The sequence below is a fragment of the Phaseolus vulgaris genome, chromosome 1 (assembly GCF_000499845.2).
Source record: "Phaseolus vulgaris cultivar G19833 chromosome 1, P. vulgaris v2.0, whole genome shotgun sequence".
NCBI lineage: Eukaryota > Viridiplantae > Streptophyta > Magnoliopsida > Fabales > Fabaceae > Phaseolus > Phaseolus vulgaris.
The window spans coordinates 3,228,860-3,254,344 of NC_023759.2; the positions used below are offsets into that span (position 1 = coordinate 3,228,860).

A 25,485-nucleotide genomic window follows, 5' to 3' on the forward strand; every position below is an offset into this window, starting at 1 on the left:
AAATATTATGTACTTTGAAATTCGAAATTTAAAATTAGAGGTAAATAAATGGGGAAATTAATAGATGAAAGTTGAATGAGCATAGTTGAGTAATAGCCTTTACCCTATATAGTCACATTTTTATAGACCCAAAAGACACATGCAGATGAAGTTATAATGGACCCAAAGAATAATAATACCAATTTCTCCCTGTACCTTATCATGTACCATATTATTTAAGGCATAAAATGTAAAATTTAACATTGTCCTTTACTTCATTTTTACTCATGTATGCAGAAATTTGGAAATAATTTATTTTCGTATTTATTTAAATTTTTGGATGGTCATATTTAGAAGTAAATTATGAGTTTTAAATTTTCATATTCAGAATGAGGTGCTGTAAATGATATTGAAAATTTATGTTTGTTTACGAATTTTGACATCCAAAAAATTATTTACGTTGTCCAGATCAATTTTCGAATAACAAAATTTAGAAGTAACATATTAATTTTGAATTTGCATATTCGTAACTTTGTGATTGAATTATGGATAGAATTTTTTTTTTTACTCACTAATAACAAAACAGACATTTCATTTGAATTCATCAGTTGGAGAATGAGCCTAATAATACTAATGACAATAGAGGCCCATTTCCAAGCATTCCAACATTATTTACATCAATTTTATAATCGGTTATTTCGTTGAAGATTTTAATCCGTTAGAAATTAAATTAATTTATAATATAAGTTGGAATAAATTTTAATTTAAAAATTTATTTTATAAAAATAAGTTAGATATAAATCCATTTTTTAAAATAATATTAGAATTTATTCTAGTGAAATTTGTTTTTTTTGAATATATCATGAGATACATTATTAGATTGTCTATAAATATCAACTCTAAATCTATAAAAATAAACTATATTTAAATTTACAAATTTTATAAGAATGAATTATGTTTTAACTTATTATCTAATACTTATCTCAGCATATCAATTCCTCATCTAGGTTTCATAAAAACTTGTCCAAACATGACATGTTCAATTGAAAAAAACCGTATCCAACTTAGCCATACTTGTCGCGATGAACGCGTTTTTGTGTAAAGTCAAATATTGTTCGCACTTTTTTTTTGTTTATACCTAATGTTCTAGATTTGTAATTATGTGCTCTTTTCATGCATGCTGATATGTTAAATTCTGAAGAAAAAAAAAAACATGACAGAAAATTTGTGGAATTTCATAAACATAGTTAGAAGCAATAAAGTTACAAGTTGTATAGAAAAAAATTACAAGCCACTTTCCATTGACTTTTTCTACCTTTTTTGTGTGTCTTTTTTGCAGCTTAAAAAGAAAACAAACCTTGCTTGCAAGAACTACACGAAATGCTCGTGTTGTGAAATGAGCTTTCCATATTCATGTTGCACATCACATGTTTGTGAATTTTCATCACAAGATTTTCTCTCTTTTCTTGCTCTTTACTTTGAATAAGAACTTTGACATTTAAGCTGGCACAAAAATACCATCTAACTCAACTACCATCTACCTATCTTCTTCTTTATCCATCTTCAATATATTAATCAATGCTACCACAATACACACAAAAACATTAGAATTTTAAGTGGAATCTAATGCCACTTGATCTATATATAAGGTTTACAACAAATCATTAATTTAATTTTGGACCTACTAAAAAATAATACTATTCATTCATAGAGTAATTAATCAATATAAATCTGATATCATATTAAAGAAAATAACTTCAAGTCTAATTTAATATTACATGTAGATATAGATTTTCAATATTCATCATTTCATAGGCCCAACTGAGCCCGTGTAGATAACATGCACAACCAAATGGAAACCATATTATATATATAATTGATGAGAAATATAATAATATATCCAAAGTTTTATACACACGACAACTTTGAAAGATGAAAAAAGTGTATGCATGGGAACTCCCCAGCAACATTATTTTTTCTTCTTATTCAGACTGAGTCAGTCAATTGCTTTAAAAGAAGGCCAAATCTAAATATTTTAAGACCCATTCCTCATTGAGAAGGCTTGAAATGATTCCAACCATTTTTTTTTCTATTCCATATCCAATTAATCACTAAATTAACATAATAACCACCACCCCTCTAATCAATTGAATTTAAATTTTTGCAACCGTGTTAACAACGATATAAAAAACCCAAGTAAAACCTCACAAAAACTCATCATCCTAATTAGTCCAACCTATGCACAAATCAAAACCCAAAAACTCTCCAAAAAGAATATCAAGAAACGAAAGTGATGATATTCGAAATTAATTAGCATGCAATATTACTAACATTGGCCAAATGGTGTTTGTTTGTCCATTTTGGCAGATTGGAATTTCTTTTGGTACAAAAATGAAAACAAGCATAGTAATTAATTAATTAATTAACCTTCTAGCTATCCGATTTGCTAAAGAAATTGCTATGATATTAGAAGAGAAATCTAAGAATTTTTATCATACCTACTAATGTACTAAATCTTATCAAAATTCTTTAGTTAAACATGCTAGAACAAGAGTAGTATTATAATGGGACATCAAATCTCATCAGAACTTTGTAATTAAGCCTGCTTGAACGAGAATAGTACTAAAATAAGACATCGAATCTCATCAGAATTTCGTAACTAAGGGTGCTTGAACGAGAATAATACTAAAATGGAACATCGAATCTCATCATAACTCCGTAATTAAGCTCCGTAATTAAGCGTGCTTGAACGAGAATAATCCTAGGATGAATGATTTCCTGCTAATTACTCGTATTTCACCTTTAAAAAGAAAAGAAAAAAAAGACGTAGGATACCATAGAAGTTGTGGTGTTATTGTTCATGCATCGATGAAGCCATGGCCACGACCCCAAGTTTCTGAAGGTTGAGTTTGACGACAGTGTCCACAAACATCTTGGTATCTTCCTCCGTATTCCCTTCGGGTATGTCTACGATATACGATTCCAATACGATGGTGTACACCGTACCCTCTTTCTTGAACTCGTTCACCGATGTAACGGAACGGTAGTTTTGGAGTCGGTGCTCGCCACCAACAACCCTAAAGCTCAGAACGTGTTTGTCATCGTCCAAAATCTCGAGTCTCTCGGTGCTTGTCGACGCCGGAAGACCTGAAACCACCGTGACTTCTCTTATGCTTCCGACGCCGCCGTCACCCCTCATGTTGCACCCTTTGATGAAGTGCTTGTACTTCTGAGGGTTCTCGAAGCTTCTCACGAACGGCCAAACCGTGCTCGCAGGAGCATCGATGCGGTACGATATTATGGAAAAACATTTGTTGGGAGAGTGTTCGAAAAGGTGGTATTTTTGTATCACAGGTTCTAGTTCTGTTTCTTCCTCAGCTGTTAGGCCCTGGACATGATGCTGAGTCGAAACCATGATGTTTTCTGGTGTTTGTTGTCAACTTCTGTCTCATGCAAAGGAAGAAGAAGATGAGGGGAGAGAGGGTTGTGTAATGGAAGGGTTTAGGTTAACATTATGAAGGTATTGATGATATATACATGGAGATGATGATGGACAAAATAATCATACCAACATCAGAAAATTTATGTGTATGCATGGTAGGTTATGTATGAGGTTTTGTCTTTTTGTTTTATGATGTATATATGACAACACAACATCACCACTTCCTACATCATTCATAAAAGAATTATTATATTGTTTTTTATGATGAAACTTTGAATTAAAAGATTTATAGATTATAAAAAGAAAACAATTTATTAAATGGGTAATGTTTTTTTTTTAAAAAGTAAATTATATTAAGTTTAAATTTTGTGGGTAAGGTGGTTGGTTGAAACACAAGTATTTTGAAGTGTATATGTAATATTCTTACTTAATATGTAAGGTAGCATTTGGTGTTTGGACCTGAACTTTAGCTATTTGAGGAAATGTGTTGTCTGAAACACACACTGTATTTTTAATCCTTTTTTATTGAATTGGCAGCTTTGTCTCATGGTGATTTGAAGCAGATTCGGTGATGCTTTTGAGGGTTTTTTTTTTTAATTTAATTTAATTTTTGGTTTGTTCACTAGTATTCATATGTGATGAGGAAAGGTTTATAACAAAATGTGCCTCATGTTGACCTTTTGCCTTTCAATTTATTTTCCCAAAAGTGATACATGTTGGAAATGTCAAAACCATGGACTACTTTCTTTATTCTAATTATTTATTTTGCCATTTTTAGCAATTATAACCTCATGGACCCTATACACCTATAGAAATACTAGACAAATAGATTTAGATTTGTAGTAGACTATAGTAAGCACTAATTTAGTAGTTTCTTTTTATATAATTTATTTCACAGCTCACAAATCTGAAATAGACCAACTCTAGTTCACACTTAGTTGAAGTCAAATTTGACAACTCCATTTTTTCTACCAATAAGTGTATATTGATGAAATGAAACTCATATTTTACACACACCAATTTAAAAATAGTTTTTAATTGTTATTCAAATCTTTAAGTATGGACTATTTGAAAGCTTTTTTAACCTAATTGTTCTATATATAAAAAAACAATTTTTTCAACTATACTATTGGTATAATTTATTTCATGCATATATATAGATCTTGAGAATGCTTAAAGGTGAGAACCCTTCTAACATAATTTATTCCACATCAAGATAACCTTAAAACTACAATTTTTAACCTAATTACATTTTAACTAAAATCCAAACACACCCAACTCAAAAAAAACACTATATATAATCTATGAGGTTTATGTGAATAAATATAAAAATATATTATTTTGAATGTTGGTATTAAAAAAAATAGAGTCAAGTGTTGAGTGTGTTGACCTAAGTTTTGTTGTGTTATTTCTAAAATGGGTAGTTTTGGAGAGAGGAATGTGATTTTGAGGGGAGTAGTGGGAAAGGTAGAGAGAGAGATTCAGAAATCATGTGAGAAACTCTTATCCGCGTGATCTAGCTTCACTTTGCAGGATTCCCCACTTCTGATGGACCCACCTTTGGCTTCATACAAATTACTTATAAGAGATAAAAGATGAGAGAGTGATTGATCTCAATTCTCAAAAGTGTTTGAATGATTGTGTTTGTTGGCCATTGGGGAGTTTCTTCCATGCAAAGGGTTTGCATCTCTGTGCCCACCACCTGTTTGTCTAAATGTCAGCACCACAGCAGCAGTAAAGTGCCCATAATTAAATTGCTTCAAAGCAACACTATCTATCCATTTATCAATTTTGGTGCTATACTTTTTCATTTTACAAAATCTTTTCATTTTCTATTATTTATTAGCTACTAGGGTATGGTTGGTTTATCATTCAAACCCCTTATTGAATACACATTTTCCACTTTCCAATAAGAAGAAGTAGAAGTGAAAATGGTGTTTCAAACACACACTAGCATAGTTAGAGATAGATTACAATTGATTATCCAAAGTAATGTACTTCAATGTTAGCAATTAATGCTTCCAAAACATTTTCTAGACTCTAATATAATTACCATTTCTCTTCTTTAAAATTAATTTTTAATTTAAAGTAATGATTTAATATTTTTAGAATTAAGAAAACAAAAAAAAACATTATAGAAAGTGCAGGTGACAAACTTAAAAAACACTCATTTTATAAAGATTAAAATCATTTTAAATAATTACATCGATACTTTTTTAAAATGATATATTTATTAATTTGGAAATACTTTTAAAACTGTATATATATTTACGTGAAAATAGTTATTGAATAATTTCATATGATTTAGATAAGTGATAAATTTACTTGATAGTGTACAAAATTTATAAAATTTTACTAATTTAATTAGAAGTATTTTAATCTGTAAATAATCAATGCAAGAGACATTATGAATGGAATCTTACAACAAATAAATATTACTCTTAATTTAGATAATATAAATAAGAAGGGAGGAGTAGAAAAATTTATATTTAATTCTAAAAAAAGTATATATGATCCCTGCCAATTTTATGATTCATTGTTTTTTTAATAAATGAAAATTTTAGTGATGAATCATGTGAAAAATAATCTGAAACCAAATATATAAAGTAATAGAATAATAGTAAATGTTGCACAGAGTGAGGCCAATAATTAAGGTGAGAAGTGGTGAGAAAATCAAGAAAAGCTATCTTCAAACAACACACACTGACACTTTCTCATTAATAAAAGCATCATTGGAATCACTTGTTCATGCTTTTGCATTTGTCTATTCCTTCATGTAAGAATTTTACTACTATTTTCACTTTTATTAACATAATCAATTTATGATCATACAAATTATGAGAAAAAAAAGTAGGTTAAATAATAATAATGTGTTGATTATGTAATAGTAATTGAAGGTTCCCGAATTGGCATGGGTGAATTTCCTCATTGGGAAGCAACCTAAGGTTTGTTGGTCCCAATGGTTGCACATGGATATTTGTGTGATGTTAGGGTTACCACTTACCACTCATCCCTCAGCACACAGAACAGGAAACACCCTCTAGAACAACACTTTTTATTTTATTTATTTTAACCATTCAAAACTCTTGTAAATGCCAATTATTATCTCCATTCATTAATAAATAAATATTAACAAATGGAATATTTCATGTGATATGGTATCTATTTTCCAACACCAACCTACTCTAGTCATAAAAAAATATTGGGCTATCAATGTAGCACATATCATTAGATTTTTTTAAATGTTAACAAATTATGATTTTCTAGATATTTTGTTGTGTGAGGTAAAACCTATTTTGATTATCTCTATTTTCTTAGGACTAATTTCATGATATCCTAAATTATGAATTCATCATATAGAAACACTTAGATGATATCATGCTATATTTTTTCCTGTTTGTGTTTTTTCTGTCTAAAAATTTAGTCATTATATTGATTCAAGTCTAACTAAGTTGGTAAAAGAGTTAAAAGCAAAAGACTATTTTATTTTAAATGATTTTTTAACCTCTCCCTACCAATTATTGAGTTAATTATTTGAAGATTTGGGATTTTTTTAGTCTTCACTTTTACTCATTTTATAAAGATTAAAATTATTTTAAATGATTTACCTGTTTCACGTGATTTTGTTTTCAATAAAAATGTCAATGCACGTCAAATTTGATGAAATAATTCAATTAATCGAGTGTAAAATATGCACTAGATTAATAAATTTTAGATAGGATTTTTATTCCGCTACTATATCATTTGTGACGTGAATTATACCCTTTTTTTAAATGTGTCACAATTGTTCTTGTTCTTGCATGTTTCATTTGAAAGGAGAGTAAAAATGCACACATGTATTAGTTGTCGGTGGTTTTCAGTAGTGGTAGTGGTGGTGATGGAGACAAAATTTAGCTCCCACAAAGTGTGGTGAAGATCGTGGTGGTGTTTAAAAGCTTATGTTAGCTGATTCAAGTAAAGAGCAGTGACTAAATATAATTTTTTTTCCGGATAAACCCTAAGAAAAAACAATCCAAATTGGTAATTCGGAGTTAAATTGGGAAATCAGAAATTCATTGTAGAAAGACAAATCCATAATAGAAATAATGACGTCTAAAAATGCGATTTTGTAAAACAACTTTTGCATTATGGAATACCTTTTCCAAAAGTTATTATAATTCCATAATGAATTTCCTCACATGCACCCTAAACTTCATTATAGATCAAAAACGAATTTTCATCTAATTTAAATAAACTATTCCAAGTGCTTCCTATATATAATTTTTACTTATAAACATCTAAGAATTCATATTTTTTATAGATCAAAAGTATCTTGAAGTAAAGAGGAACTTGCTTGAATGAAAAAAGAATACTAGAGATATTGACCAAATTCTCTGGGTATTTTAACACAACTGCTTGCCTATGACTGAAACTTGAGAGCTCTAATTAAATTAGAACAGTTTCGCACCTATTAAACACTCAATACGTATATGTTATACACCACTCTTCTGCCTACAACTTTGGGGCCCTCGCCCCCAACAACTCATCATTGGCCATTATTTTTAACCAATCGTTGTGTAGAACAGCCGCATATTCCTTACATGGTGCTCATGCTATTTTATACAATAATAACCTTCAGCATATCTAGAACAAAGAATACAATCTCAATTTAAATAATGCTTGTTTTGGACTAAGATTTTAATTTCCAACTTTAACTCAGTTTCTCAGTTTGTGAAAGTTAATATTGCAAGCAAAACCAGGGGCATTAATTCTAGGTAAACGAAATGATTATAGGAAGGGATTGATAAAGAAGCATGGGGCAGCACAATCAGCATACTCCAATAACCAACAGAAAAGTTGATACATGACATCTATTATAATTTATTCACACTTACACATATCAATTGATTTTTTTCAAAGCACAAATGCGTACTTGCCTAAAAGATATACAAAGCCCAGCCATGCAACTGATGGCCTAGATGCTAGAAAGAAAACTTTTGATACATTAAAACTACGCTTACAGAGATGAGGACGGTGACTATTCAAATTATAAAACCATATCTTACATTTTTAAGCACTTCCAGCCAAAAAATTTCAAAAAAATTAATGTAAATTGGAGTTCTGGAAAGAATGTCTTCCGCGTACCTTCATTTGTCCGTCTTGTCAGGTTTCTTTCAATCTTTTATAGTTCCTCTCCCCTGTCCTTTCCATCTTTGGGGTTCAGACGAGTTGTCTTGATTAGTATTTGGTTAGTGTGGTATGCAAGCATCCATTGCCAATGGATTTGCATGATTTGAGAAAAATTGCAGTTAGATTAATTTTGTTCAAACACAACACTTGGTAAACCCCTGTCAAAACTATGGTCATGCAAAAATGGAAATCCCTTTGTGCAGTGATTAAGAGTCATGTGATTCTTGGTCCATCAAAATTACCCGCTGCTTACCACTCTCTGAGCGAAGGCTATCTACCTTACTATATCCTATCTGGAATCAGACAACAAAGACAAAAATTCAGAATAAAGAAAACACGTGTATAGACTTTCAGAAAAAAACAGAAGTCAAACAATGCCAAGATAGACAGGTGATTACCTCCACTGAACTGTCAGGAGAGAACCACCTCAATAGCACACCAAGATGCACTACGGCAGGAATTAGCTTGAAAAGTAGAGGAGTTGTCACCTGTAGAAATAGGCAAAGAAGTTATAAACTTTATAAACGGGACTATTTATTATTGCTTTATAATGATAGTTATAGCGTCGTGCCACTGACGTTAAATCTTGGAAACTGCTAACAATTTATGATCCTTAGATTTCAAGTTATTTACTGAAAGATACTTGGCGAACTTTGTAGATGTAACTTGGGGCCGCTTAGAAAAGTTGGCCCGGAATTTGCCAAACTCAGTTTTTGTGTTATTGGATAAAAGAACATTCTTTTTTTGTGTTATTAGTAAATTTGTGCACTGGAAAAAACATTGTTTCAAGGTCTACTATCATGTAGGAGTAGGGGGCAAAAATTAATGCAAAAGCTAATTTAAGGCTGCTTTATATTTCACCAAGACAGTGAATATTTAAATTCCAATGAGCCAAAAGTATACGCCAAAGGGAAAGATGAGAGATTCCATTCAGAATAAAGTTCGAATAGATTTGGTTCATGAAAATTCATCAGGAATCAAAGACAAAATAAAGCTAGAAAGGCCATGGATCAGTTATGGAACCTAGTAACTGTTAATTCAAACAAATGAAAAGAATTTTATACCAGACTAAGAGCTGTGGTTCCAAGAAGCAGCAGATATAATTTACCCTGAAATTAATCAAATATTAGAATTCATAAAAGCCAGTAATACTTTAAAATTTAATCTTTAATTTTCAAGTTACATCACCGAGTATAAGTCAATGATTTGAGCTAGTCCCAGATTAAACTTTGATCAATAAGAAATTGAGCCTATTTTCTTAGCTCATCTAGAGCTCACAAGCTACTCAAGCTTAACACTTCAATATAGAGCTTTGTATAAATTTTAGTTGAATATTCTTAGCTCAAAATTCTAACTTAATAGAAATGATTTTTTTTATATATTGTCAATCCAAGAATAAAATTAAATGCTAAGATTTATTAAGCTAAGTATAATAGTAATTTTAATATTATTTAAAATGTGTTTATGTATAAATTATATACCAAGTTGGCTTTCCAACTAATGAATAAAACAAGCGAAAGCTTAAGCTAGGTTCATTTGCCAAAATTTTCAACTCAGTAGTTAATTCGAGATACAACCAGGTTAAAGAGTAGCTTGGTTCACTTCTAGTTCTAGCCCTATCACCAGTCTAAGGTCTACCAATTTAGCTATATAACTGTCATTTTTATCCAATGGTCAATATTAGAAATCTTTAAACAATTGAATACTTAATTACCATAGTTAGATAAATCCTTGCCACTAACCTCAACTAGATGAAGGTTTGAAGCACGACTTAGAAGAACAAAAGCAAATTCTCCTATCTGTGCCATCGACATTCCAACCTACACATTCGTGATTACATGTATTTAAATCACCAAGAGGGGGAAAGAATAGTATCTAACCTACAAATTCTGAAACGAAGCTTACAAGTACTGAAGTTTTGTTGTTGTAACCAAATCCTTTCACAACAGATGCAATGATGATTGTTTTTATAACAATCACCAGTATTACAGATGCTACCAAAATATCAACATGGTTCCAGAGAAAATGGACATGAATCAGCATTCCAATGCTGGCAAGGAAAAGAGCAGCAAAAAGATTGCGAATAGGTTCAATCTGCAAAATAAATAAATATGAGGTCAAACTTCTTCCATAAACGTATCTTACCACCAAATATTACAGACTTCTAGTTCAGATTATAGGTTCGTGAAATAATCATCAAATTTGCCAATTTTCATTGACAAATAGGGATCAGATTGTTGAGAAGAAAATTATACAAAAAATGGCATGGATGTATTCACACAGGCATTTTCCAGTTTCTATGTAGTCTTCTTACTTGTTCTAGTGTATGTTGAGCCTGATCAGTGGTTGCAATCATCACTCCAGCGGCAAAGGAACCTAATTCTAGACTTAGTCCCAGCTTATCGCTACACTGCAAATATAAAAGTAATGAGATACAAGAGATTGTGCATAAGTAAACAGTAAGTTGATTAATCAACAGATCAAGCATATATTATCTGAGGACAACCAAAAGACATCTAGATGCATAATTCAAGCCAGAGGAGAAGTTGGAATCCTTTAAACACAAAAGCAAGAAAAAAAACACAACCAAACACTCAAAATCACGTTGAATAAGGAAGTTTCTGCTGAGACAAAGAATGATAGTCTTTCCTCTATTTTGGAAAATGATCATTTCATCAATTTCTTACTTCCTACATACAAAGATTCCTTTTAGATGATCTGATTCCAAGGAATAAACAAGGAAGCTATATCCATTCCGATGGTTCAAAAAACAAATTTACTGTTGTAATTAAGCACGCAGAAAATGGTCGCCCAGAATACAAATGCTTTCAGTGAATCGACATTTGTTATGACACCCTGGGAAAATATGGTAGTATAGCAAATGAACAAGTATTTATATGTCAAGAATTTCTGGCTGCTTGTCCTCTTTCATCATATTTTCTCCTATAAATAACAAATCCTCAATTACAGCCATTAAAGACAAATTTAGGCAATTCTTAATTTCTACAAGCTCAAAAAGAAATTCTAATATATACAATTATTAGGCAAATTTTATTGATAAAATAAATTGAAACAATAATAATGAACCCCAGACTAACATTATATACATTTTGCTGCTTATTATAAAAAAACATGAAAAACAAAGCATTTCAAATAGAAACACAAATTTGGAAGAGAACAAACCCAGGCTACTAGCAAGCAGAATGCCACAGACGCCAATTGATAGAGTTCATTTGTCTGCACAAACAAGGTTATCAATTATCATTATTGAACCATTAAGACGGTCAAACAAAAGTGTATAGCTAATTAGCCATAAGATGGAAACAAATAAATAAACAAAATTACAAATTTGATTTCACATATTCCTGCCAAAATTGTTGAGAAGGAAAAAATAAGTAACCACTTCCACAGGTAAGATTTTATTATTTAAGAGGGATAGTAGTATGAACCTGTGATGAGAGGCTTATCATCAGTTTAAGTAACCATGGAAGGCAAGTTCGAGACAATATAGTCAAAACAGATAGGAAAGCAATCAAAGTCACCAACCTGGATTAGCAAAGGAGTATAATGTCATGCTTATGCTCAATAAAGCTTTAGGTTAGAGACTAAATAAAAGCTTCCAATGAATGCAAAACAAAGTGCCAAGCTGAAAAAACTAACTAAACAACATTAGGAGATTTTTATGGAAAAATGACTCAAAAGAAAAGGTCACCAAATGCTTACTAACGCACCATTTGTATCTGAAGAAGAAAAGGGAGAGGGCGTGGGAGAGCAAGGAAAGGAACACATGGCGAAGAGTGAGATTTTTGAGGAAAAATCATGAACTGTGCCTTTCCGCACAAAAGTGAAGAGAAAGTTGAAGAAAGTTGCATTATCGCAGACATCATTTTGTCATGAATATTTTATATCTATTATGCCATAATATTTTATCTCATGTTAATGTATATAATCTACATTATCCATTAGGTCTTCAATATAATAAATTATGTCATAAATATTTTATCAATATTTACATTTTAATAATTATAATGATAAATAATTAAAAATAATATTAAAATTAAAAAATATATATAATTAGTAATAGATTTATCTCACTTTTCAGTCATTTCCAATCTCTTCCACCTAATCCTAAAGCCTTCCTTTCCACCCATTTTCACTTTCTTTCTCTTCCTTTCTTTGCTCTTTCACTCCCTCACTTTCGATCATCCCATCCAAACATAAGGGAAGACACAAGTGAAAGTGTATATAGAGCCTAAAAGTGTATTATTGGAGAAACGACTGGGAAGGAGACAATAAAAACCCAAATTAATCATGCTAATAATGTTTTAGGGGTGTCAAATGGATGGGATAAACTTTGAATTCATTTATACTGGATGGGTTAGAAATAAACTTTTAAACCATATCTATGATCCATTAAAATTGTTTAAAACATCCATTTTAATAAGAAAAATATTAAACTCAACCATAAACCATTTCTGATGGATGAATGTCCAACCCATCCATTTAATTATATTATATTTTTCAAAAAGTACTTTCAAAATAAAGTTCAATATTTATGCACATTCGTGAGCCAAAATACAGAATTCCAAAACTCTTCCCTTAAATAGACGTCCTCAATCAATGAACTCTATCCAGACTACTAGACCCAATAGACTATAGATAAAAGTTGAATAGTTAGTTCAATAACAAATGGTATTCTAATCCAACCAATCCATCAATTTTATACTTTTATATTATGATGAATTGGTTAGATTTATACATGGACGTATTGGATGATTTGGTTAGAAGCCAAATGGGTTAAATTTTCACCCTTACCATGTTCGTGGAAATAACCAATTGACAACATGGACATCTGCAAAGAGAGAAATGGGGGCCAGATTATTCAGTTACAGAGGAGGGACCAGAAGTGTATACGGAGGGAATGTTGGGAAAGATCAAGCACTCTCAAATAGCATAGGTTATATTGTTCTCTGCTTTTTCTCATCCAACTATACTTTGTATCCCCGAGTATCAGTATCAGTTCTGTTTGAAGATATCATGTAGTTTATATTCATTTTTATTGTGTATTTGCCTGATGTAGCACCTATCACTATTGTTATTATATGTATGTAAGAATCTTCTTGCCATTTACTAATTTTAAAAATGACAGCTTAAATTAGGCAATGCTCTCTTAATTGAGGTCTTCCACAACTTGCCTTAATTGCAGTCTCTTTGAGGGCTGCTTTACTTGCAGACACAAGGGTGGTGTTCAGCCCACATCAACTTTATATATGACTTAAATATAACTTATTTGGGCAATCTTTGCCTAACAAACTGGTTTTGGGATTCGTGTTAAGTCCCAAAATCCAAATTCTAAAATGAAATCAGAGTCTACACTAGATCCATTGTTTGGACAAACAACTTCCATATTTGTCAAACTCAAGACCCATAGCTTTGGGCATGAGGAGATATGTTGGAAAGCCACCTTAAAACTCAGAAGTGGTGTTTGGTTCCACCTTGACTAGAGATATAGCTTAAATAAAGTATATTAAACTTTAGTGGAGCTGAGCTAGTCCCTAAGCCAAATCCTAAGAGAAACCTTTTCTTGCTTTAGATAATTTATTAATTTTCTATCTTTTTTATCGGCAATGTAAAGAATAAATAAATGAGAGTATTTGAGGGATAGTCCAACCCTATTACAAAAAGCTACGTCAAGTAGCCTAACTTAAATGTTTCAACAGCAAAAAAACATCTCACAAAAACCTATCTGACCCTATTAAACCCAGGATAAGTTCTTAGCCAACCTTGAGAGTGGTCTTACAAAAGATAGTTGTCTTACAAAAGACACATAAAGTATACAGAAAGATGGTGCATCTAAGAAAAACAGCAAGCTACAGATGATTGAGCCAGCATACTGGACTACAAAAACATTTTCCTGCCAAACTTCCCAAAAACCAGCTGCTAGGATTGCCTCTGTGCCACATCAGAGCCAAGCTGTTGCAGTAAACCTTAATACATACTCCCCTCTATCCTTCTCTAAAACATCAACTTGTGGTCTTTCTAGTTTGAGCACACTTCCACATGTAATGTTACCCTTTTCCTTCATTTTCTTTTTTCAGATTTCCCACATTTTTATATTTTTTTAATGACCTAAACTACACAACATAATTTAAGTACAAATATATGAAAAACTTCCTCCTTTTGATTTTATCCATAAGACCCAATAAACTAATTCACTAGATTATGGAAATTAGTTAACTCAGTAGTAGCATTAAATTGTCTTAAATTTATACATTTTTACAGAATTACCCCTAACACTATATACTCTTATTTTTTTCAAATAATTCTAATAGTGTTAACTATTTTAATTTCTCTCATCATTAATATATTTATTGCTCTAGCTTTATTGGCTATGCATGTGAATAGCCAAAGTGATATTTTAACTATTTTAATTTCTCTCATCATTAATATAGAATTCAGAAAGATGAAAAATAATTAAGCTTATTTTTGTGGAAAAAAAAATTAATGCAGGAAACTTTCTATATTAATTATTATAAAAAGAACAAAGTCACAGCTCTATTTTAATTATTATTAAAAGGGAGTAGAGGGGTCATTTAATAATCATACCATTTCAAAAGACAAAAATGCATTTCCTTTGGGCGAGCCATAATGAGAAGAAAAAACTACCAAAGATGGGCGCTTAATGGAAATAACAGTTCAATCCAAAGACTCCAGATGTTCTACACTTACAGCTTGGTCATTGATAACACACCATGGAAAACACCTGAGGTGCCACCCAGAACTGGAAGCAATGCAAAGAGCAATCCAACAGCACAATCCTTTAAGAAAAATGACAAGACTTAATAGAACATTCTGCTGGCATTATAGTCTCTATCGGTAAAATAGTGAGCAAAGAATACTAATAATGTATGGATACGACAAAGCAAAAGAAAAGTTAATTCACAAGCAACCACCAACTAAGTACCTGTAAAATAAGGGTCCCAATTGTGACTTGTCCATGAAGAGCATTAGTGGTGTTCTTTTCCATCAAAAACTTCAAGACCTAAACCAAAAAATAGTGGATAAGAAACCTAAAACTAATTATACAATGAAAAGTTCAAAGGATGTGTCTGCAAGATGGAATCAGATCGGTTGTGTTTATATACCACTGCCGTTGAAGACATGGAAAGGAAAGCACCAACAAAAACCCCTTCTGAAGCTTTACCACCACATAGCTGCAAAAATAGCATTCAATCAGAGCTGTGAATAAATATGTTTTAATGCTGCTACTTTTTTTCTATCTGTCACCAGCAATTGAAGTCAAATTATATAACTACAATTTACTAGCATCAAACATGATGGATTCTGAACATATCCCGAAAGGAAGATAAAGCAATTCAGGACAGTTGAGACAAGTTAGATTGTAGAAATTGATACTTGGTTAGTATACCCATGAATTATTTCCACTATTCAAGTACATGGTAGCAGTTTCAACCTACCAAATTTGTCGTCCTTGGGGAATTCAAGTGGAATTTGATTTTCCCAAAATCTACTTATTAAAGGAGAAACACATCATTCAGCCAACATGCATACTAAATTTAATTTGAAAATCAGGACAGTTGAGACAAATTAGATTATAGACACTGGTACTTGGTTACTATACCCATGAATTATTTCCACCATTCAAGTACATGGTAGCAGTTTCAACCTACCAAATTTGTCATCCCTGGGGAATTCAAGTGGAATTTGATTTTCCCCAAATCTACTTATTAAAGGAGAAACGCATCATTAAACCAACATGCATACTAAATTTAATTTGAATATCAGTACTTTTGTATTTAAAAAAGACAAGAGAACTACATTATGTAATTAATAGACAAGGTAGCAGCAAAGTCAAATGAATCTTACGTAAGACACAAATGTCCATAAAGGACAACTACAAGATCCAAGGGTTACAGGTTTTGTTAGTGATTGGCTTTCCACATTAATCTATGCAATGATACAAGAATAATAACAAACAAGAAATTAAGATATTGGGTGAATCACATTTATAAAACATACTGATACGGTAAGTCCACACAAGCACATAAATAAAAAAATCTGAAATCCAAGGGTTACTAGTTTTGTTAGTGATTGGCTTTCCACATTAATCTATAAAATGATACAAGAATAATAACAAACAAGAAATTCAGATATTGGGTGAATCACATTTATAAAGCATACCGATACAGTAAGTCCACACATGCACATAAATAGAAAAATCTGAAGTAGACCACCAAGAACAGCAACAGCTCGAACAACTCTCAGCTGCAATAATATATGAAAAAACACAATAATTAGAGCTAATTAAAACAGAAACAAGAGAGAAAATACAAGAAAACAGAAAACAAGCCAACCTTTGTTGTGGAGAACTCCAGGCCCAATGCAAACAGAAGAAATATTACACCAAACTGTGCCACTGTTTCCACCTAAATATTTGAACAAAGTTTATTTTATTAAATACTTAAATAGTTTCCTGTTTAACTAGAATTTTCTTTTTGGTGATGGTACATTTGTATTTTCCTTTGACAAATTGTTTCCGTATTCAATTTGGTTTAGGATTGTATACAGCATATGCTGTACATCTATATCATAACAAATAAAAATAGTAGCCAAAAGGACTTTATTGGAGGGTTTGTACAAGTCTCTCTTAGGTTTTCATATTTATATATAAAATGCAGATTAATTTGAGATTCAATGAGAGAAAAGTGTAGAAAACAAGTAATCTAGGACTCTAGGTACAAATAGGTACCTATTCTGAGACTATTTTAAGCCTATTCTAACAATTTAATTCAGGCTTGCACATACCACATCAAAAAAGTATATGAAAATGAAATTCAACTGAGCTAAAAATATAACACCAAAAAAAAATAGAGACAATATTTTGAGATAAAAGACATTAATTAATGTTTCCAGATACCTGCACCATTTCACTGATGAAGTTAAAGCCGCCAGGTCCAACTACGGAGCCAGCTAGAAGATATCCGGTGATCACCTGAATATGAATACTGAGTGTTAGAGTTAACAGAAATTCTACTACAATAGACCCTATGTATGCATTTGTCGAGAATGAAGTTAGAATAAGGATGTTCAGACCGGTTGTCCAGCAAAAGCAAATGCAACGCCACCACAAGTTGCTGAAACAATAGCAACTACCAGGTCTGAAATCAATCTATATGGCAATAATAGAAGTTTTTGTGAGTAATAAAATCCCATTTTAAGCCAAAAAAACATAGCAATATATGCTTACCGTAAATCTAGCTGGAGCACTGGATACTTGGATTTGAAGTTAGAAATGATAAAGACATTGTCCTGAAAGAATATGCGTAATTTATACACTTCAAATTTGCAAAACTCAATGTAATGTCAACAAAAATAACAAACCCAAAATTGAGCTGTCTCACCTTCCGATCTATCAACATTGGGGTATCCTCACCTCTATTGAATACATTATGTAGTTGAAATGACCTGTAAGTTTAGAAAAACATACTGTAACAAAATCATGCATTAAAGACACCATATTGGCCAACAAATGAGTGACAAATTAAGTACTTTTCATCTTTTGTTTCATTCTTGTTTGGGGTGACTCGCGCCACAGTTTCCAGAACAGCCTGATCCACAAACAAGGAAAGAGTAACTCAGTAGATCATGACGCTCAGAGAAGACATGATACACTTGTACCTCGGATGCATATTGGTAGAAGAACAAAAGCCGATTCCTCACTAACTAAAAGCTACAAGTCTATAAACTCAAAGCATATAACCGAAACAAAAGGGTAACTCAATGGTGTCATTCAAATTTAAGACCTCTTATCTATCTATTTACTATATTTACTATATATTAAAACAGTGACTTTAATTGAACCGGCGTCAGTTCCTCATTTTTTTGCTTTTTCTCATTTCCTCACTTTTTCTGTTGATTGTGTGGTTATAGTATTGTTGTACTTTAAAGGGATAATGAGAAAGATGTGGGAGTGGCAGCACACAACAAAAGGAAGTATATGTAATGATTGCAAGGAAAAATGATTAGCATAATACCGATTGAGGAAAAGATGACAAAAATCAGTTAATAACAGAGGAGCACCAAATCGAAGAGCAAATTGCATGATATTTAGTAATATCTCTAAAACTTCAATCCATAACTGACTCAAATGGCAGCGGCATGTGATCCATCATGTAACTAACTTCACTTACTAAAATAAGCCACTCCTCTCGTTGTTGGCGTATTATTATTATTAATAATCAATTATAATTACTATTGCTATATGCTTAAAATGACCAACCAGCGACTAGTCATAAATTAAACCACTATATCACTGCTCAAGGAAAAATACTAACCTGTTGTTCTGCTACACTGTTGTTGAAACTTCCCGGATCAGCCACTGCAAACACGAAGAGACAAAAGAAAAACAAACTAAGCATTAAAACAGCTTCTGAAATTCTTCAATTCTAAATCCTAGTCGAGAAAAATAAAACTCAAGCACAGGTAAAAGCACTACAAACGAATCTCTAAAACAAAAGCTAACAAAAAAAATCATAAAATGCAGCAATACAGTCAACGTGACATGAACTTGAATGAATCCGGCATTTAACAAGGGTTTATGTCCACAGATCAGGAACCGAAACCCTAGGAATGCGCATGTACAGTAAACGTAAACCGCAAATTCAGTTTCTCAGTAGCGGAACCAAAAGAGTGAAGCGAGAATAAAAAAAAAAATGAACGGCGAGAGCAGAAAAGTCTAGAATCTAGAATCCAGAACCTTCGTTCTGGTCGTTCTCGGTGAACTCGTGCTCCAGCGCGCGATCAATCATGTCGGCGAAGCTTCCTTCGCGAGGTCGCGAGAGAGAGACGTTGGACTCGGTCGCGTTGGCGAGTTCGATCTGATCCGACACGGTAGGTCGAATAGCAAGCGAGGAGTGAGGAAGCAGAAGGAGCCAGTGGAGAACAACGAGTAGCGCAGGCACCAGCAGCACGAAGTGACTGTCGCAGCAGCACGGGAACGGAGACCGTGATCTTCGCAGCGACATTGCTCCGCCGGCGAACGTTAGCAGTGGCGGTGCGAGTTCGGATGGCCGTTCGCCGCGGAGTGACGGTGGCGAAGAGCGAGAGTTGAGAAATGTGAGAAAAACTAAGACCAGAGAGACGGAGTGAACGAGTTTGAAGTGGTGATTGGTGAAGAGTCAAGTTGCAGTGTTCATTAATTATTTTTATTACAATCAATTATCAATTATTATTATTATTAATAATTAATTAATTACTAGGCCATTTGAATGTTAGAGTTTGACGGTGGTAGCCTTGTCTCTCTTTCTTCTTTTTTAAATTTTTTCTTTTTTTTCATCTTTTTTTCTCACTGACCTCTCTCTTTATTGAACTTATTTATACAAAGAAAATAATTTTCTGTATTCTAATTTTTTTTTATACTTATACTTTTAATTTATGTTAAATAAAATAAGATTTGTGTTAATTTTATTAAATAAATTAAACTTATTTGTTAAAAAAATAAGATGAACTTTCGTTCAATAATAAAACATTATCGTTAATATTTGTTTTGATTGCAATGTAATAATAGTATTTAAAAAATATTAAATTTTTGTAAATTTAACACAACATAGTCAATTTGACATAATTTTTTCTAACATAGAACAATAAAAAAGAAAGTCATTTTCATGAACGTAAATACAAAAATTAAAATCTAATATAGTAATTTAATCCCAATAAAAAAAGATAATGTGAATATTTGATTGGGTACTTTATAAATATAATAAATGAAGTTTTATAAATTTAACACAACCCTATCAATTTGGCTGAACTTTGACTACTTTATATATAATTTTGTAATCTAAAAAAATGAAAGCAAAAAAATCATTTCATGATTTCTATTATAAAGAAAATAATGAATTGTAGAGAAATCAAAATCTAATATAGTAATTTGATCTAAAAAAAAAGAGAACATTTATTGTTTAATATTTTTCAAAATGTTATAAAAATATTTACCAAGATAAACACATGGATTATAAAGAAAAAAAAATCTTAACACCAGAAACTTTTGATGTTTTGAGTCATTCAATAAACGTTTTCATAACTAACCTTTATTCATGAAAAAAGTGATGTCAACTATCATTTGAAAAAAAATCAAAGGTTAGTTTAAAAGTAAAAAAAAAAAAAATTTAAATTGAAAATCTTAATTAAAAATATAACTGTCAAATAAGGGTTTTTGCATATTAATAGTACAATTTGCATCCATTATTATGAATTTGATAAAAAAAACATTATTAATTTTAGTAAGTCGTGGCTTATAAGACTTGATTAAGTTTGGAATTATGTTTAATTAAAACTGTGTTAGGTTGATATATCACTTGTTCATGATTTTAGCTAGTTTATTTTTTTATTTAAATTAGAATAATTAATTAAATTATTAAAAATATTTAAAAACTGACAAAATTAAGAAAGATTTAATTATTTTTTAATTAAAAAATTAATTATAAAAATTGTGTTAAAATCCTAATTCAAACCGTAAACTAAAAACTTAAAATATAAAAAATTGTCAAAAATATTAAAAATATATACAAAACTATTAGTAAATGACTGATTTTTTAAAATTTTGGTATCCACAACTTTCATTCATTTTTAATGCATTTTAATCTAAACTATTATATGGATGTAGTGACAAGATTTTTTTTACGAAAGTCGTGCATATAACTTGTCAAAATTCATATTATTTTTTTTATTCATATCCCAATAAAAAAAAATCTGTAAATTACACCTAATACAAAAGTCGAAAAATCACTAGTAATAATGATTTTTTTGTTATATTTTATATTTTTAATTTAATGTAGAACGTTTCTTTATAATTTTTCTCTTTATATAATAATAAGGTCTAATTTCAATTTTAAGCTTCAATTTGTTGGTGTTTTTTATGCAGCAAATAAGCATTAACAATTATTTGGAAAATTTGTTAATCACTTAAATATGAACGATTCTATTTAATGATAGTTATCTTGCATCAAAGTGGAAACTTACAATGGTCATACTTAGGAAATAAATGAAGTAAAAGTTTTTACTAAGTTTGTAATAAAAATGCAGTCCATCATTAATACAATGCACTTATAATATAATTAGGAACATTAATGAAAGCAATTAAATCACTTTATTTTTTTAAAAATATTATCAATATATTAAACTAATTTTCCTATTACGAGAGGTGAACTCTTTAAACCAATTAAATTATCTATTAATATTTTTATATAATGTTTAAATATTTTTCAATAAAAAATAATTAATAATATAATTACAAAAAGTATGTTGTTTGCTCTTTTTATTTCTAATTTTTGTTTTTTAAATAATTTTTTTTTAATATGATATATATACTTTAATTACACACTTATTTGTATTTCTATTATGCATACAAATGGCTTGAAGAATAAATAGAAAGAGAAAACTGTGGATAACTTATTTACAATTGTATTTAAAAACAAAATAATGAAATGTTTTTGTTCAATTTTGATATAAAAATGTAATATTTTAAAAATATCTTCTTTAAAAATAACTCATTTTAAATATTTTTATCAAATAACCTATATGTTGTACTGTTTGTCTCGTAATTTTAATTTCTCATATGATATATTAGTATTTCTTTTAAGTATACTTATTTGATTCATATTTTTATCTTAGTAATAAAGAATATGTTAATTAATTTTCAATAATATTTCACTTAAAAATTTAAATAAGTTAATATACTGTAAAAAATTAATAATAAAAAAAAAGAACTTTATAGCTGGCTGATGGCAATATGCAGCACCCTACACGTGATGCTCTTACAATTTGTCAACTTTTTCAATACATATATTATAAAATGTAAAAAATTGCATTTCTTGATGCGAAAATGAGTTTGTGATAAAAAAAAATATTGATAAAATGTATATAAAAATAAATTTAATATATATTATATAAAATAAATAATATTGGAATGGGCTAATTTTTATTGTTAAAGTTATAATGATTATAACTCACTTATTTGAACAAGATGGTAGACTTTGTTATTTTCAATTTTTAAGAAGTAAAAAATAAAAATGTTATTACACTTCATTTTAATTTAAATTCTTTATGCATAATTAAAAAAATTATATTTTTTATTATCTCCTACAATTTAATTCTCTCTGTGTTTATAGAAAGATCGCTAACCATATATTTTCTAGTACTCTTTCTTATTGCTTAAAATTTATTACAAAAACACGAGTAAGATTTCTAAGTTAAAATATGAGATTCTAAATTAGTTGAAATTAAAAAATATATTGAAATATTTTTATAATTACAAAATAAAAAATTATTATTATTTTCCTATAATAAAATTATTAAAAAATAATAATTTTAAAGATAAAATATAATTAATTATTATATTAACTAAATTAAATATTATTGTAGAAAATATAAAAATAATTAGTATCTAAATAATTTCTATTATTAAGATCTAATTAGTTATCAATATTTTAGTTACTAACTACTTTACATAATTAATTTAAAAATTATTTATTAATAATAAAAATTATTTTAAATATCAATATTTTTTTAATTTTTAAAATAATATTTAATTGAATTAATATATTAATTAATTATGTTTCATAATTATTTAATGGTTTTTTTATAGTTGGATAATTCATATAATTTTTTTTCAGTTTATTTTTTATTTAGATAATTTGATCTTTCATCATATATCATATATAAAAGATATATTTTTATAATTGTTATTGGGATTATTTTATAATCAAACAAATTTATCAATCCATGAATAAAATTGGCACTTATTCCATATTTATTAAGTTATATATACTTATTATTTTCCCCATCATGTCCCATTAATGAAAATAAGTACTTCTCATTAAATTCCACTTATTTCAACTAACTAAGACTAAGGTGGTGTGTCACATCCAAATAAATAAAAATTAATGTTTGGATTGCTTGATAAAAAATTGTAAGATACCTTAATATTGAAGATTGACATGCAACCTTTGAATAAGATTATTCAATAGATCCAAATTCAACCATAGAACATTCCAAACCATAGATATTTAATGATGTTCTACCTTATTCTTTGTGCAATTTTGACCCCTAATAAATAGATTACCTAAGAATCTAACAACATAATAATATCATTCCATGTTAGTAACACTGCTAATACGTTTTAATTAAAATTTAAAAAATAAATATCTTTTTAAAATTTTGAGACACTAATATCTTTATATATCAAAATTAAATGATCGTTTTAATTATTAGACGAGTCTTTGTATTCAATTATTAAGTTTAATATCAATAATTTAACTTAAATTTATTTTTTTAAATATAAAAATTAAATAACATTATATCATAATACATATATTACTTGTATTTTTGAAATATTTTATATATTACATTTTTATTTATCACAATTTTAACTATATAAAATTAATATGTATTTAGATTAAAACTGTAATAAATAAAGATAAAAACTACTAAATTTAAAAGTTAACAATTAAGGAAACAATAATATCTTTTGAATATGCTAATTTTATTTAAGAATGAAAATGATAATTAGAGTGTTATAAGAGATAAAGGAGAATTAATTTAAGAGGATTTGAGTAGTTTGGTTTTGATGGTTTATAGGGAAATTTGAAGAGAAAAAATGTTCAACTATGAGATGTTTTAAAGGTAAATGGGAAGATTTAAGAAGAAAGTAGTCAAAATGGAATATCCTAAATTCAAGCACCTTCTGTAAATAGCAAGACATAATTGTGGTAGAGGTATTTATTTGGTTTAATTTAATTTGTGTATTTATTTTATGTTCAAAATATTTATTTAATTTATAATGTCTACATACAAATAATAGAAAACACAAAAACAAACAATGAGTAAATAAGAGTGACAAGAATTTACATTAATGAAGAGTTGAAGAAGTTTCATAATCACTTTGCACTTAATTTTTTAGCAAATTTGATGTTACAAATTTTTGAAATTGGTGTAATAAATTATTTAAGTTTGCAAATTGGACTTGAATGTCTTTGAATTGAAATTGTAGTTTGTTTGACATATATGATTTTATAATTGTCGTGACTGGAAATGAATAGCATTTAATAATTCACGCATCAATTATAGAATTTAACAAAAAGATATCATAAAAAATAATATACAAATTAAATCTAATACGAAAAGTGATACATAAAAATATTTTGGTGCAAATAATGGCAATGCATTTAAAAAATAATATATATAATAATAATTTAAGCCGACCATGAAATTTTCAATTATTCTAATTTTTTATTTTAAATGAAATAAATTAATTTTATATTAGTGATTGTAATTTTGCTTCCCTATAAAATAATACTAAAAAAATTGATTAAAGTTATATAAAAGTATAAAATTATATTAAAAAATTTAATTATTTTTAAATTCATATAATTTTATGAAATGGTATTAACAAAAGATCTTTGAATATAATTTCTAATTTTATTAATTAGTTTCATAATTACTAGTCTTTTAATTTTAATTATACTCATTTTTATTAAAATTAAATGAAAGATATTTTTTGTAATATACATCTATATAATTAATTTCAAATGAAGTTAAAAAAAATTCCCATATGAATTTAAAAAGGTAAAATTGAATCATAAAATTTTTTATTGTGGATTTTTTTGAAATGATTTTAATAAATTTATATTAGGAAATGTATGATTAGACATCCTTTTAAGCGTAACATATATATCCACTGCATACAATGAAAGTTTTTGTAATTTACATGCATTTTCGTTTCGGTTAATTGTAATGTTTCGAATAACCAAAAAGTGACAGAATCCTTCAAATATGATAACCAATGAAACATGAATTTGAATAAACAGTTTCACAGTCTT

At 29.2% G+C, this 25,485-nt stretch overlaps 2 protein-coding genes across 2 annotated transcripts; both read right to left on the reverse strand.

The window, feature by feature from the left end:
- Window positions 1-2,325: 2,325 nt before the first annotated feature.
- LOC137816619 (abscisic acid receptor PYL2) lies at window positions 2,326-3,520 on the reverse strand. The gene has a single exon (XM_068619835.1). It carries the CDS (start codon window positions 3,392-3,394, stop codon window positions 2,831-2,833), a length of 564 nt encoding a protein of 187 aa, XP_068475936.1. The 5' UTR covers window positions 3,395-3,520; the 3' UTR covers window positions 2,326-2,830.
- A 4,714-nt stretch (window positions 3,521-8,234) lies between these two features.
- On the reverse strand, window positions 8,235-19,822 carry LOC137816620 (K(+) efflux antiporter 6). Its single transcript, XM_068619836.1, has 20 exons — window positions 19,368-19,822; window positions 18,946-18,989; window positions 18,161-18,219; window positions 18,013-18,076; window positions 17,859-17,920; window positions 17,705-17,780; window positions 17,529-17,603; window positions 16,966-17,037; window positions 16,793-16,876; window positions 15,736-15,804; window positions 15,555-15,632; window positions 15,320-15,408; window positions 12,040-12,136; window positions 11,774-11,827; window positions 10,905-11,000; window positions 10,496-10,684; window positions 10,333-10,410; window positions 9,655-9,699; window positions 8,989-9,078; window positions 8,235-8,883 (listed from the first exon to the last, which is right to left on the reverse strand). The coding sequence occupies exons 1-20, from the start codon at window positions 19,633-19,635 to the stop codon at window positions 8,797-8,799; spliced, it is 1,776 nt and encodes a 591-aa protein (XP_068475937.1). The 5' UTR covers window positions 19,636-19,822; the 3' UTR covers window positions 8,235-8,796.
- Window positions 19,823-25,485: the final 5,663 nt, after the last annotated feature.